General features: G+C 42.7%; 1 protein-coding gene and 1 long non-coding RNA gene across 3 annotated transcripts in view; both read left to right on the forward strand.

Annotated features, from left to right (window-relative positions):
* Positions 1-15,532, forward strand: part of LOC118386330 (unconventional myosin-Ib-like) — a 160,359-nt gene that overhangs the window by 97,032 nt on the left and 47,795 nt on the right. For both annotated transcript variants that reach the window (XM_035774005.1, XM_035774007.2), the window contains exons 4-6: positions 6,453-6,547; positions 11,652-11,756; positions 13,147-13,193. In XM_035774005.1, coding sequence (XP_035629898.1) covers positions 6,453-6,547; positions 11,652-11,756; positions 13,147-13,193 — 247 coding nt within the window. The remainder of the gene's footprint in view (positions 1-6,452; positions 6,548-11,651; positions 11,757-13,146; positions 13,194-15,532) is intronic.
* On the forward strand, positions 13,244-14,579 carry LOC127931136 (uncharacterized). Its single transcript, XR_008139891.1, has 4 exons — positions 13,244-13,462; positions 13,512-13,707; positions 14,148-14,392; positions 14,488-14,579. It is a non-coding gene; the product is annotated as an uncharacterized LOC127931136 (long non-coding RNA).

The raw sequence follows: 15,532 nt of genomic DNA on the forward strand, positions 1-15,532 counted from the left end.
CATCACTCCACCCTACTGCCCCACCTCTCTCTCCCTATCCCGCTCTCTGAGACCCCAGTCAGACCAGGGTGCATTAGGGCCTTTGGCTTACTGGCTTTTGGTTCGCTGCTACACTTTCATGTGCATTGGGTGCTTTGTCATAATTTCCACACTGATATAAGAAGCCCTGGTCTGTAGCCTATAAATGGCAACTTCTATTTGGCATATGGTGGATCAATTTGGCGTTCTTTCTCTCTTTCATGGTCTTGGTGATTACATGATGCTGTCAAGCAGATGGTCTGATTTAATTCCTTTTTTTCTTTTTTTGTTCTCCTTTTGTCTCTGGGTGTGGCCTGGACATTGCTGGGTGAGGACAGCCAGGACAGATTGGGTTTCCTTGTCTTGCCCTTTAAGCCTTGAGTGTTGAGATGCTTTGACTTTCGGGAGAGCAAGAGTAACTAACTAGTTGCTACCATGTCTTTTGTGTTGCCCCATTCCTTACCTTGCCATACAGAAATAGCGATGGGAGTTTTACTGGTTTTCCTTTGTCTCTGTTGGGATCCTCCTAGTTCTCCATGCACCAGCTTGCAGGTCTATTCATATTGTGATTGGCCCTTTCAAATTCATTTGACCTGTTCAACTTCATAATGGAGGAATGCTCGCGGCCACGTTGTTTGTGTGTGACAGCTTATCATTTGGCACATTTCCTAGCAGGGGACCTCCCTCCCACCACCCCTGCTCCTCCCCTACTAGCCCTCCTCTACTAACCCCCAACCCCCTCTCAGGATAGATTAGCCCCCCCACCCCTAGCCCAACCCCTCTCAGGCCAGGGTAATTGTGTGATGCTTGTCTTTTGTCTGGCTCATGTTGAGCGGCCAGGCTGTTTTCACAAAGCGCAGACATCTGCTGTGGTCGTGGTGCCCTGCACATTTCAACAATGACATAATGTCCCATGTCCTAACTTCCCTCCCATGATTCCTGTAAGTGGCGTGAACCTAGTGGCTGGGTAGGGATGGATTTGGGCTAAACTGGGCTCAGGCTGGCTAAATTAGTGCTTAGGCTGGCTGGGTTAGTGTTGGGTTGCGGCTGCCCGTCCCTGGACCGGGTCTTGGCCCATAACACTGATGGTGTGGAACCCAGATCTCTGAGCTAGCCTGGCAGGATGCAGCGTCAACTTTTTACTGTGGCCTGGCGTGCATTTATCTGTCTCTCCTTCTCACGGCAGTCTGCTAAGCTAGCAGTCAAGTCAATCAGTGCACAACGCACATCAGCAGTGGTTCAGCCTTTTGTGATTATGCAAGTTATGTTGCTCTCCCCAAGGATCCCTGTTACATAGGGTATGTTATAAATCTGATCGTAAATACGATAATAACATTTCTCACATCGTTGAGACTAGAGAATACCCACAATCCCCCTTGGGGGTCAGGACGTGTGTCAGGACGTGCTACTAAAATTAGACACTTGGGAGAAAGGCCATCTTGATGACTACATTCAAAATTACCTCTAGCACTAGCCTTTATGTTTGGGTTTATATGGCTGTCAATGTAATCATTAGTGACTTTTCAAGGATATTGTAGACCATAAATATAATTATAAATTCTATGTAGTTGACAGCCTGTGTTTTTGTTACTGTCAACCATTTGGACCAGGGATGGATGCAGAGTATAACACATTTGACATTAACCATATGCATTTAGAGTTTGGACCTGGAGTCTCCTCCGGTTTAGTCCATTGCCATAGTGGAGAGGAGACATGTCAGAGCTACCTTGCCCTTTAACAAGAAACCATTGCGATATTTTCTTGATATATGAAGGTGATGTGGGGGGCAGGCAAAAGGGAAACTACATGCAACAGTTCCTCCACAATCAGGGCTATTATTAGTGGTGACTCTGGGAAATTCCTGAGTAATGTAGAAAAGTACAGACTGAGAGGAAAATGGGAGCTGGGAGAGCTTGCAGGCTTGCCAGGCTAATTTGGAGTCTGGTGGGCTGGTTAGGGAGAGTTTGGAACACTGCTACTATAACACAACTGTAGAATAGATAACTGTTTAAATGACAAGTGTGATCCGTAAAGAACTATGGCCTCAACCAATAGGGAAGCTCCTACATTGGTCTCACCCAATAGGGTGGAGACAAACATGGCCTCACCAAATTTCTAGTATAGACCATCGTAACACCCAGTCAGCCGTCATCAAATCTGTGTAGTGTTGCTTGCTTGCCAGACTGTGCCACCCCTATGCACGCACGCACGCACACGCACCCCACCACACACTCTTGATACTTCAGCATCAGAGCAGGACAATGACAATCCCATCATTGTTAGGGGGAATCCAATGAGTATGCTATACTGTCCCACTTTCCCATTGTGTCACTGTCCTGGTATGTATGTACAATGGCTGAGGTTCATTATACCCCATTCATTTAGACCAGCTTCCCCATTATGATATTGAGGATAATACCATTTAGGCTTATGAAAAATGGATCATTCATGTTTCATTGCCTCTCAATGGAAGCTTTGCTTGTGACTGATTTCCACTAAACTGTGTCTGCTTAATAGGATTGCTGTCATTAAGCAAAGATAATCAAAATGTCTTGCTTGGCTCCTTGTCAATTTTCCACACATACCACTTACTGTGGCTGAAAACATCCAGCATTTCACTCACAAAAGATCTTTGTTTTTTAATCAGAGTTTATTTTGGGTGATCCTGCTGTAAATACATTAATCAATCGGATACTGCTAACTAAGCAGAGAAAAAGTGACTAAATTCAACCTGGTCAATACGACAGGGCCAATACCATACATGTAGCGAAGTGAGCTAATGTATCCGCATGATGATGCTCCATGATATCTAAACATCAGATTTCTCCATAGATGCGATGCAACCTAGATTCAGACCTAGATCTGGGATGCAACGTGTCATTGATCAGTAAGCACGTGGCTGGGCCCACAGTTTGTCAGTCATCTATATATTCACTGTGGTTCACTACATGCCACAAAGTATGTGGACACCTGCTCGGCTATTGAAACCCGTTTCATGAAGCTCCCGATGAACAGTTCTTGTGCTGACGTTACTTCCAGTGGTAGTTTGGGAATCGGTGGTGAGTGTTGCAACCGAGGACACTCGATTTTTACGTACTACGCACTTCAGCACTCGGCGGTCCCGTTCTGTGCGCTTGTGTGGCCTACCACTTCGTGGCTGAACCGTTGCTGCTCCTAGACGTTTCCACTTCACAATAACAGCACTTAGAGTTGACCAGGGCAGCTCTAGCAGGGCAGATGGATAATAATACAAAAAATACAGTACCGTTTTAGACAACTACTCATTAATTTTCTTAATTTAATATGTTCTACATTGTAGAATAGTACTGTATACATCAACTATGAAACAACACATGTGGAATAATGTAGTAACCACAAAAGTGTTAAACAAATCAAAATGTATTTTAGATTCTTCAAAGTAGTCACCCTTTGCCTTGGTGACAGCTTTGCACACTCTTGGCATTCTCTCAACCAGCTTTATGGGGAATGCTTTTTCTTGAAGGAGTTCCCACATATGCTGAGCACCTGTTGGCTGCTTTTCCTTCAATCTGCTGTCCAACTTATCCCAAACCATCTCAATTGGTTTGAGGTCGGGTGATTGTGGAGGCCAGGTCATATGATGCTACTCTCTCACTCTCCTTCTTGGTGAAGTAGCCCTTACAAAGCCTGGAGGTGTGTGTTGGGTCATTATCAAAAGGACAATCAAATTATACTCCCACTGAGCGCAAACCAGATGGTATGGCGTATTGCTGCAGAATGCTGTGTTAACCATGCTGGTTAAGTCTGCCTTGAATTCTAAATAAATCACTCTGTGTCACCAGCAAAGCACCATCACACCTCCTCCATGCTTCACTGTGGGAACCATACATGCAGAGATCATCCATTCACATATTCTGCCTGTCACAAAGACACAGGGGTTGGAACCAAAAATCTAGTTTCTACTCATCAAACCAAAAGACAGATTTCCACTGGTCTAATGTCCATTGCTTGCGTTTTTTTGCGCAAGCAAGTCTCTTATTATTGGTGGCCTTGCAGCAATTCGACTATGTCATGTCTTTGGGATCATTAAAACTGAAGACTGTTAGTTTATCAAATAAATTCTCAGTAATTATTATTACCTGATTATTCATCATGTAAATGTCATTAACTAGGAAGTTGGGGCACCAAGGAAAATATTCAGATTACAGAGTTATAATTCTCCTAATAACTTTCAGATATTTTAATATCTGATCAATTAGTGTTCTAATGAATGAATTATTCTTTACATCACGTTAGTCTCGTTCCAAATGTCGTAAATTTTTGGTTATCTGCACGAACCCAGTCTTCACTAATTCATCCATACATCAATTGTCTCAATCATTTATTTATTAACCAACTAAATAATCACAAATGCACAAACAAACAAACAAAGTAGATATGGTTACAAGGAAATGATAGGGGATGTGCCCTAGTGGGCTAAACTGATATCACAGCTTGGTAGACAAAGGGACTGACAAGGGTGTGAAAGATAAGACACTACAAAGTTGATAATTATAACCATTCAAATGCTAATCCTTGCACATGAACATTCACTCATTTGAGACTAATTGCAATCAATATATATATATATATATATATATATATATATATATATATATACATACTCAGTGTGTCATCGTGATCTCTGTTGGAAGTTCATCCACCCCACTCTCTGCGTCCCTAGAGTCTTTGGAAGAATGGCTACTTCAGAGTAACATTCAGAAATGTTGTTATAGAATAGATGTTTCGGCTGTTGTTGGCCTTCACATTCAATGGTATAGAATTCCTAGCTGCAGACTAGCAATTAGTATCAAAGATTTGCTCTTATTCTGTCTGATCGATAGTCTGAGTTTAACCACGTGGTATATTTAAAAGATTCAGCAATCTACTCAAACCTTAGCTCCCTCTGTGAGGAGGTAGTGGGCTGGTCTCAAACCTCAGCCCTCTCATGGTAAGCTGGTCTGAAAGGAAATCCTTCAGGTGGGGGTTACATTTGTAACAGTAGAAAGGGCTGTCCCATGATGCCAGGTCAATGTCTGTGCTCATGGGGTGGGCCTATGTCCTAGTTAAACTCCAAAGGGAATTGGAGTTTCTTTCATTAAACAGTTTATAATCACATTACATAATTTACTCATTCATTTTATACAACAATTAGATGCAAGCCTCACAACCGAGACTCTTGTATAAACAGTGTTATGGTAATGTGGCTGTATTGGTTCATGAATTTCACAAACATTAAACTAAATGGACCGGTCGTAGCTGGATTCTTCCCAGACCGTGTACACACTCTCCAAAACATAGGCATTGTTCACTCCTCAAGTTCTGTGATGTGGAAGAGGTTCCTTTGTTCTCCTGTGAAACTCACTTTCTCTATACTGTCTGGCCATGAGGAGAGAAACTCCTCCAGGAATTTATGACCCGCCTAACAGATCCTGGGTGTAGGGAGAAGAGTGAGAGATGGGATGGTGCAGAAAAAGGGGGATGGTGCTCGCTGTACCCAAAGAGGGCCACGTCATGACAACCATGAAGGCCTGCTTAACGCAGTTTCCTCTGAACAGTTGATGTTGAGTTGTCTGTTACTTGAACTCTAGCATTTATTTGGGCTGCACTCTGAGGCTGGTAACTCTGCTGCAGAGGTTAAGTTCCACAGGTAACTCTGGGTCATCCTTTCTTGTGGCGGCCCTCATGAGAGCCAGTTTCATCATAGTGCTTGATGGTTTTTGCGACTGCACATCAAATTTTTGATTTCTTGGATTGACTGACCTTCATGTCTTAAAGTAATGATGGACTGACGTTTCTCTTTGCTTATTTGAGCTGTTCTTGCAATAATATGGACTTTTTACAAAATAGGGCTATCTTCTGTATACCACCCCTACCTTGTCACAACACAACTGATTGGCTCAAACGCATTAAGAAGTAAATTAATTCCACAAATGATCTTTTAACAAGCCACACCTGTTAATGTAAATGCATTCCAGTTGACTACCTTATGAAGCTAGTTGAGAGGAATGCCAATAGTGTGCAAAGCTGTCATGTGTTTTTTCATAGTTTTGATGTCTTCACTATTACTCAACAGCGAAGAAAATAGTACAAATAAAGAAAAACACGTGTGTGTGTGTGTGTGTGTGTGTGTGTGTGCTCACTGTCAGTGTAGCTATAGAGGGATAACAAGGCAATCTCGATTGTCTTGGGAACAAAGTTGAATACATTGGATTCAACTATTAACCTTAACAAGCCTGTAATTAGTGGAATCGGTGTTGGTGTATACAATAGAACAAGCTTGGATGATAGAAAATATAGGAATGGACGTGTTGTTTTAGTTGCCTGGAGATGATGCACCTGTGATGCAATTGAATATCCAATGTGTTTGTGGACTATGAATTAATGTGAATGTGTATATCCTTGTTGTGTTGCAGCTATGCCCTGGCAGACGAGGCCTACCGTTCTCTGAGGGACCAGGATAAAGACCAGTGTATCCTCATCACAGGAGAGAGTGGAGCTGGAAAGACCGGTGAGCCCAGTCCTGTATCAAACACTCTTTCATGGGCTAATTTTGAGAGGAATTAGTTCAAGTTAACTAACTGTATAAGTTACATTTTGTGGGCGGAGTCACAGAACCACTAAGCATGGTCAAATGTTTGTTTTTCCGCCTTTAATTGCAGTACATGAATGAATCAGTTGTATTGTTGTTGTATTGTAACACTACAAAAAATAATACCAATACATCAACATTTACAGTGCCTTCGGGAAGTATTCACACCTTGACTTTTTTCTACGTTTTTCTTGCGTTACAGCCTAAGTTGAAAAGCGATTCTGTTTTGGATTATTTTGAATGTACCACACAAGGGTTTACTGATCTTGAGTCTGCTAGCTTAACCTTGTAGGCCTGTGTTCTGTTTGCATTGTTCTAGTACATTCTGTTCTGTCTGTAGAACAAACTGAGACTTGTAGCTGAGGGCAAATGGATAATAAGGGCAGGCAGGCAGCAGTAACCACAACAACATGTTGGATTTAGATCAGAGTTAGATAAACCTACCTTCTGCCAGACCAGAGCTGGGGCAAGATTTGTTATGGGAAAGCCAAAGTCATGTTTGTACCTGAAACAGTAGGTGTACATGCAGGCATGACAAAACAACTGAGTGTAAAGACTAAAGGGGCTGACTAATGGAAACAAACGTTGACGATCAAATTAATGTCACGACGAAACGCTAGGAACAAACCGCGACGGCTCTTGATTATTATTTAAATTTTGTCATGGTGTGTGCTGTCAGTGTTTCATCTTGGAAAGTGTTCTGTAGGGGAAGATTCGCTGTAAGAAATCACACATGGAATGGTATTTACTGGCTAGTTGTTAAACACTACTTTAGCAGAGAATGTTTTTTCTCCAGGTGATGGCCATATTGAATTGACGGAAGCGTCCCCCTGCTCCCTATATGGGATGATATCACTATCGCACCGTGTCCTTCTCCTGACAATAGTTAAAATGACATTCTCTTTTGTTGGTGGTTTTGTGTTACTCTTTTACCAAAACTATTAAAAGCCAATTGACATTTACATTTGAGTCATTTAGCAGACTCTCTTTTCCAGAGCGACTTACAGTAGTGAGTGCATACGTTTTAATACTTTTGTTCCATACCCGTCCCCCATATGAATCGAATCCACAACCCTGGCATTGCAAGCGCAGTGCTCTTCCAACTGAGCCACATGGGATCACTTCACATAACATTCACTTCACGTACTGTAACCTCACTACTGTAACCTGCTGTTACTCTCCAGTTTCCCACTTTTCTGCCTCTGACCTAACGCTTTGTCATTTCCACTTTAATAACGCAAGACTGTTGGAGGGACTTTCATTCAGAAGTACACTGGGTGGTGGCTTTGAAAATCTGCCGACACGATAAACCAGGACTCTGTATTTTAAAAGTTGCATACCCATTATCTTTTTGATGTTAGAAGACCCTTTGTGGTATCGGTTTGTGGTGGAATTAATAGATTTCTCAGAGGTTCTAACCATTTTATTATTAGAATTCTGGCTTTCCTTCTGCTGGCCTGGTACCACTCAGCTGGAGTCAAACTACAGTACACTTCCCTGCCAGGTGAAGTGGGCTACTGGGTGATTTACCAAGGTGGTGTCAATCTAGTTTACTCTCCACTTGGATCAGAATAAACTCCCTACACGTGGCCTTCATCTCAGAAATACATTTATGTTAATATCAGCAGATATCCCACAGCCCTGAAACCATTGTGGTTAACTGGTGCTTTGATTCTAAGGCTTTGGGCTATCTGTCACTGCAATGTTGACATCCTCATTTATTTCATGCAAAACATTGTTAGTCAAGTGGTATTACATTGTTCAACATCATTAATTGGTCTCCTTAGCAATGACAGTGCTGACAGAGGTCAGAGTTCACAATTTTTATATAACCCCTTTTCTCCCTCAAACTTTTAGTCGAATTAAGTCAAGTGTGGTGACGCAACTTTCAACAATCTGCTGACATTAGTGTACAGTACATTACAACCACTCACCATTTGTTTTCAGGTATTTTTCCCTCCTTTTATCAGGGTGGGCAAGGACAGATCGAGACACTCATGGCTTTAAAGTACCAATGCGGGAAGGGAATCAACCAAGCCAGGGCAATGAGATCTTAGGATTTTGGGCAATCTCTTCATTTTTGTAGGTTTACAGCCAGGACAGGAGAGGGTAGATGTGGCTGAAAATGGGTCTGGGTTTTCGGTATGGGGCGACTGGGGTATTCCGTCCAATTCATTATGCAGTCATCTTATGAAGAAATCAAATGATAGTATTTTACTTATGGCGTTTTACACGACAGGATTTATAGTACACTACATGACCAAACGTTTGTGGACACCTGCTCATCAAACATCTCCTTCCAAAATCATGGGCATTAATGTGGAGTGGTCCCCCCTTTGCTGCTATAACAGCCTGCACTCTTCTGGGAAGGACTCCACTAGATGTTGGAACATTGCTGCGGGGACTTGCTTCCATAAAGCCACAAGCATTAGTGAGGTCGGACACTGATGTTGGGCGATTAAGCCTGGCTCGCAGTCGGCGTTCCAATTCATCCCAAAGGTGTTTGATGGGGTTGAGGTCAGGGCTCTGTGCAGGCCAGTCAAGTTCTTCCACACTGATCTCGACAAACCATTTCTTTATGAACCTCGCTTTGTACTCGGGGGGGGCATTGTCATGCTGAAACAGGGCCTTCCACTAACTGTTGCCTCAAAGTTGGAAGCACAGAATCACTTGAACTAAGGGGCTTAGCCAGAACCATGAAAAACAGCCCCAGAAAAGTATTCATCCACCAAACTTTACAGTTGGCACGATGCATTGGGGCAGGTAGCTTTCTCCTGGCATCCGCCAAACCCAGATTCATCCATCGGACTTCCAGATGGTGATTCACAACTCCAGAGAACGTGTTTCCACTGCTACAGAGTCCAATGGCGGCAAGCCTTACACCACTCCAGCCGACACTTGGAATTGCGCATGGTGATCTTACTCTTGTGCGGCTGCTCAGCCATGGAAACCAGCTTAATGAAGCTCTCAACAAACTTTTCTTGTGCTGACGTTGCGTCCAATGGCAGTTTGGAACTCGATAATGAGGGTCGCAACCGAGAACAGATGGTTTTTACTCGCTTCAGCACTCGGCATTCTTGTTCTGTGAGCTTGTGTGGCCTACCAATTTGCAGCTGAACCGATGTTGCTCCTTGATGTTTCCACTTCACAATAACAGCACTTACAGTTGATCGGGTGAACTCTCGTAGTGCAGAACTTTGACGAACTGACTTGTTGATAAGGGGGCACCCTATGACGTTGCCCTGTTGAAAGTCACAGCTCTTCAGTAAGGCCATTCTACTGCCAATGTTTGTCTATGGAGAGTGCATGATTTTATACACCGGTCAGCAACGGGTGTGGCTGAAATAGCCGAATCTCGGGCTGTCCACATACTTTGTATGTGTGTATCTATATGTATCGTACTGCCTTGTAGGACTGCACCACCAGTGGATTCATTTCTGACCATACAGGGTCTGCCATGTAATACTTCCGCATATCTAAACTCCCTTACCTCAAACGGAAATCTCTGCCAATTCTCCAAATAACAAGTAGCCTAGTTCCCTTTCAAGCCACCTCAATCTTTCATCACGTTTGGGGAACATGTAACCATTATCTTTGTATGAAAGATGATGGTAAATAAGTGGATGACTGAATAGAGAGAGAGCTGTGACGACAAAGCTGTTATCGGACAATGTACAGGTGACGATGCATGTGTAACGGATGTCAAATGGCTAGCTAGTTAGCGGTGTTCGCACTAAATAGCGTTTCAATCGGTGACGTCACTTGCTCTGAGACCTTGAAGTAGTGGTTCCTCTACTTGGAGCGATGGGTAACGATGCTTCGAGGGTGACTGTTGACGTGTGCAGAGCGTCCTTGGTTCGCGCCCAGGTCAGGGGCGAGGCTACGGGCGTAAAGTCTATACTGTTACACATGCTTCTGATTCCTGAGATATGGCTGAAGGATATTATTTTGGCATTGAGTCTTCAAAGGTCATGGTGGTTATAAATACTGCTGTTACAGATCAGAAACCTTTGAGATTACCGCACATGATATCGGTGATTTTTAGCTTATTCACTATAAGGTTTCTTACTGATATGATCCTCTAGATTTGCTTTAGGTTCTATGATCCTTTAATTCAACTTTTGTGCTTATTCTCTGCTCCTCTCTCTACCCTCTCTCTCATTAATAGTATATGTGTTGTCATATAGGTCCTCTTAAGATTTTCTTCTCTGCTTTTTGGCTCTCCTCTCAATACTTACTTCCTTCATCAGAACTATACTCTTAGTGTCAGTAATCCACCAGCGCCACTAGCCAGGTTCATTTGTGGGCTGAGAGAACCACTGTTGTCCACCACATCCTCTTCCTCTGTTTGATTGACAGGTCTCAAACTGTTTTTGGGTCACAGCTAGACACAGTCATCTTATTGACTAGGGCTGTTCTGGAGTCTGGACAGAACTTTACACTAATACTACAAACCATGACTGGACTTCATAAGACTAATACTACAAACCATGTAACTTCATCATGATGATTTCTATCAAGACCAGACAGAGGATGATTCAGGAACATTTCATAATCATATCAATGCACATAAACGTATAAATCCGATGGATTTTAATCACAAGCTGGCCTAGGCTAAAGGCTAAATCTTGACATGGGAATTGATTCTGGGAAAAACCAAGGATTATGCAAACCGATTATTCATACATACAGGCCATTTTTAAAGAGCTGGTCTGGGTACCAACAAGTTCTCTCAACAAGTTCTCCTATATAATGTGTCTAGTGCGATCGGGACTATTAATGGTGATTATTGCTGTAATAATCAATGTTATAATGAACTGTAAGTAAACAAGGTGGTGGGTGGTGGTAGTTCTGGACCGTGTGAATCATGTTTTCTTCTCCAGGGAGGGGCCCAGACCCCATCCCTGTAGGGCCTCTGGAGGATGATGTAAGGGGGATTTTGGGGTGTGCCTCAGTTCAGCCATGTCTAGATTTAGACAGATTTTGATAAAAGAACCCTGTCTATCTCTCTCTGAACATCCAGAGGCCAGTAAGCTGGTGATGTCATATGTGGCGGCGGTGTGTGGGAAGGGCCAGGAGGTGAACAAGGTGAAGGAGCAGCTGCTGCAGTCAAATCCCGTGCTGGAGGGTGAGTGTCTTAACCATACTAATTTTATCAACCCCACCCTTTTTATCTTTCCCATGCTTTAGGTTCAGAGCCAGCAAGGCCAAGGCATCAGAGGGACACACCCACTTTAAGACTTTTATTTCTCTCTCCCCTGTATGTCTCTTTCTCACATGTCTGTCAACCCATAGAGCTTGAGTGCTGTTGTCAACAATTACAACGTTCAGTTTACTGTTCATTTCTAACCGGCCCCTATACACCATTTTGAATACATGTGATCCAGAGTTTAGAACATGTAGATGTTCATTACAGTTTACCTAACATGCATCATCTGTCCACTCTTCGTCTCTGCCCTTCACTACAACACACTATGATACACTTTCTAGAATTTCCCTACCTCCTTTCAAATATTTACTGATCCCCAGTCCAATACATCAGGAAGGAAAAAACCCTCTCCATACTTGGGTGCTGGCACAAAGACGGCAGTGTTTTTAATTTGGAGTCTGTAGACAGGAAATGCCCATGAAGGAGGAAGCCAGGATACTGATGCCCAGTACTGAGCTGCTACGCTATAGAGCCAGGCCCAGAACACATCTGTGAGAGTTTAACTGCTACAGGCTCTAATGGCCCTTGACGGGAGAGGGGGGGGGGAGGCAAAGCAGATATCCTGCTACACAAGGCTCTAGTCTATCCCTCAGGCTTCCAAGGTAACTGATTTTTACATGGTGGTGTGTTGAATGACAAATGAATGCTGTTTAGTGTGAAATAGTGTGCTGAATATGCAAGCGTATGCTTTGTTCAGGGTTTTTTTTTGTTGTTGTAAATGGTCATTGTATTTAAGAAATGTGACTCGTAGCTCAGTTGGTTGAGCACAGTGCTTACTACACCAGGATAGTGGGTCCGATTCTGGGGACCACCCATACTTAAAATGTATGCATGCATGACTAAGTCGCTTTGGATAAAAGCGTCTGCTAAATGGAATATAATATTTATTATTATTAACTATAAAATACTTCAGGCTTATAATTGATGGTCTCTGGTAATTGTGTGTTATACGTAGTGCACAGTTTACACACTGAACCACTGACTTAATTGTAGCGAGACTATGTTGAGCAGTAAGACCACCAATAACATAATGGGACTGAATGAAGTGTTGCATGATTGACTAATAAATGAGGACTAGGATAGGATTGGCTTTTGCTGGTGTGACACTTTCTAGAAATGGGTATACTAAACTGAAATATCAAGCCATCCGTATGCAAAGAGTTAGTGCTTATGATTTAGCAGAGAAAGTGGTGAGGTTGCTTCATTACTTTCCCTAATTTGAAGTTATACAAATGTAAATGTAAATGTAAATATTGATCTACTGATTTGGAATGCCCTCTATCTAACCAATGTGTGTTCTTTTTTTCAGCTTTCGGGAATGCTAAAACTGTGAGAAATGACAACTCATCCCGATTTGTAAGTATTCCCTTTTTCTCTCTTTGTTGTCCTGACACAGTGAAGTTTGGCGGTGCTTTGATGGTCTCCTCCAATAGGAATCAGTGTCTCGTCTCCGCCAATAAGGATCCGTGTCTGAGGATCGGTGTCCTCAAATGAAATTTTATTTGTCACATGCTTCGTAAACAACAGGTGTAGACTAACAGTTAAATGGTTACTTACGGGCCCTTCACAACAACAGGTGTAGACTAACAGTTAAATGGTTACTTACGGGCCCTTCACAACAACAGGTGTAGACTAACAGTTAAATGGTTACTTACAGGCCCTTCACAACAACAGGTGTAGACTAACAGTTAAATGGTTACTTACGGGCCCTTCACAACAACAGGTGTAGACTAACAGTTAAATGGTTACTTACGGGCCCTTCACAACAACAGGTGTAGACTAACAGTTAAATGGTTACTTACGGGCCCTTCACAACAACAGGTGTAGACTAACAGTTAAATGGTTACTTACGGGCCCTTCACAACAACAGGTGTAGACTAACAGTGAAATGGTTACTTACAGGCCCTTCACAACAACAGGTGTAGACTAACAGTGAAATGGTTACTTACGGGCCCTTCACAACAACAGGTGTAGACTAACAGTGAAATGGTTACTTACGGGCCCTTCACAACAACAGGTGTAGACTAACAGTGAAATGGTTACTTACGGGCCCTTCACAACAACAGGTGTAGACTAACAGTGAAATGGTTACTTACGGGCCCTTCACAACAACAGGTGTAGACTAACAGTGAAATGGTTACTTACGGGCCCTTCACAACAACAGGTGTAGACTAACAGTTAAATGGTTACTTACGGGCCCTTCACAACAACAGGTGTAGACTAACGGTTAAATGGTTACTTACGGGCCCTTCACAACAACAGGGTAGACTAACAGTTAAATGGTTACTTACGGGCCCTTCACAACAACAGGTGTAGACTAACAGTTAAATGGTTACTTACGGGCCCTTCACAACAACAGGTGTAGACTAACAGTTAAATGGTTACTTACGGGCCCTTCACAACAACAGGTGTAGACTAACAGTTAAATGGTTACTTACGGGCCCTTCACAACAACAGGTGTAGACTAACAGTTAAATGGTTACTTACGGGCCCTTCACAACAACAGGTGTAGACTAACAGTTAAATGGTTACTTACGGGCCCTTCACAACAACAGGTGTAGACTAACAGTGAAATGGTTACTTACGGGCCCTTCACAACAACAGTAGACTAACAGTTAAATGGTTACTTACGGGCCCTTCACAACAACAGGTGTAGACTAACAGTTAAATGGTTACTTACGGGCCCTTCACAACAACAGGTGTAGACTAACAGTTAAATGGTTACTTACGGGCCCTTCCCAACAATGCAGAGATAAACTAGAGTCAAAAAAATCTATTCTAACACAAGGAATAAATACACAGTAACGATAACTTTGCTATTTACACAGAATACCAGTACCGAGTTCATGTGCAAGGGTATGAGAATTGAGGTAGATACATTATGTGGTTTAAGGCACTGCATCGCTGTGCTAGAGGCGTCACTACAGACCATGGTTTGATTCCAGGCTGTATCACAACCGGCCCGGGATTGGTAGTTCCGTGCACAATTTGCCCAGCGCCATCCGGGTTAATGTTTGGCCGGGGTAGGCCGTCATTTGTAAATATGAATTTGTTCTTAACTGACTTGCCTAGTTAAATAAAATATTTTTAAAATAAATGTACATATAGGTAGGGATAAAGTGACTAGGAAACGGCACAGATAAACAGTAACAGCAGCAGATGTGATGAGTTAAAAGAATATTGTGCAAAAAGGGTCAATGTAGGTATTCCGGGTAGTTTTTCATTTACTTACTATTTATCAATCTTATTGCTTGGGGGTAGAAGCTGTTCAGGGTCCTGTTGGTTCCAGGCTTGCTGCTTCTGTACTGCTTGCCGTGCTGTGTTGACTAGGGCTGGGCGATATGACGATATATATCGTGTGATGACAGAAAAACGTCTATCGTTTCATATTATGCTCTATTGTTTATTTAGTTGTGTCGCAAATTACAATTTTTATGGCAATGTTGTTTGTCAGTTGGACACATGCTGTGTTGAAGGAAATTTGCAACACCAACAAACATGGAGGAGAGTGAATGTGACACAGAGCACAGAGACATGGAGCTCGTACCTAAGAGGGGCTATTTCGGTTGCATGGACGTGATTTGCGTATGAAAAGTCTGAAACAGACCAGAAAACCGTCCTGCAAAATATGCCGCAGGTTTGTCCCGACAACAGGCTCAAACACCACTAACCTCTTTTACCAACTACGCAAGAAT

Source organism: Oncorhynchus keta, chromosome 7 (genome assembly GCF_023373465.1).
Source record: "Oncorhynchus keta strain PuntledgeMale-10-30-2019 chromosome 7, Oket_V2, whole genome shotgun sequence".
Lineage (NCBI taxonomy): Eukaryota > Metazoa > Chordata > Actinopteri > Salmoniformes > Salmonidae > Oncorhynchus > Oncorhynchus keta.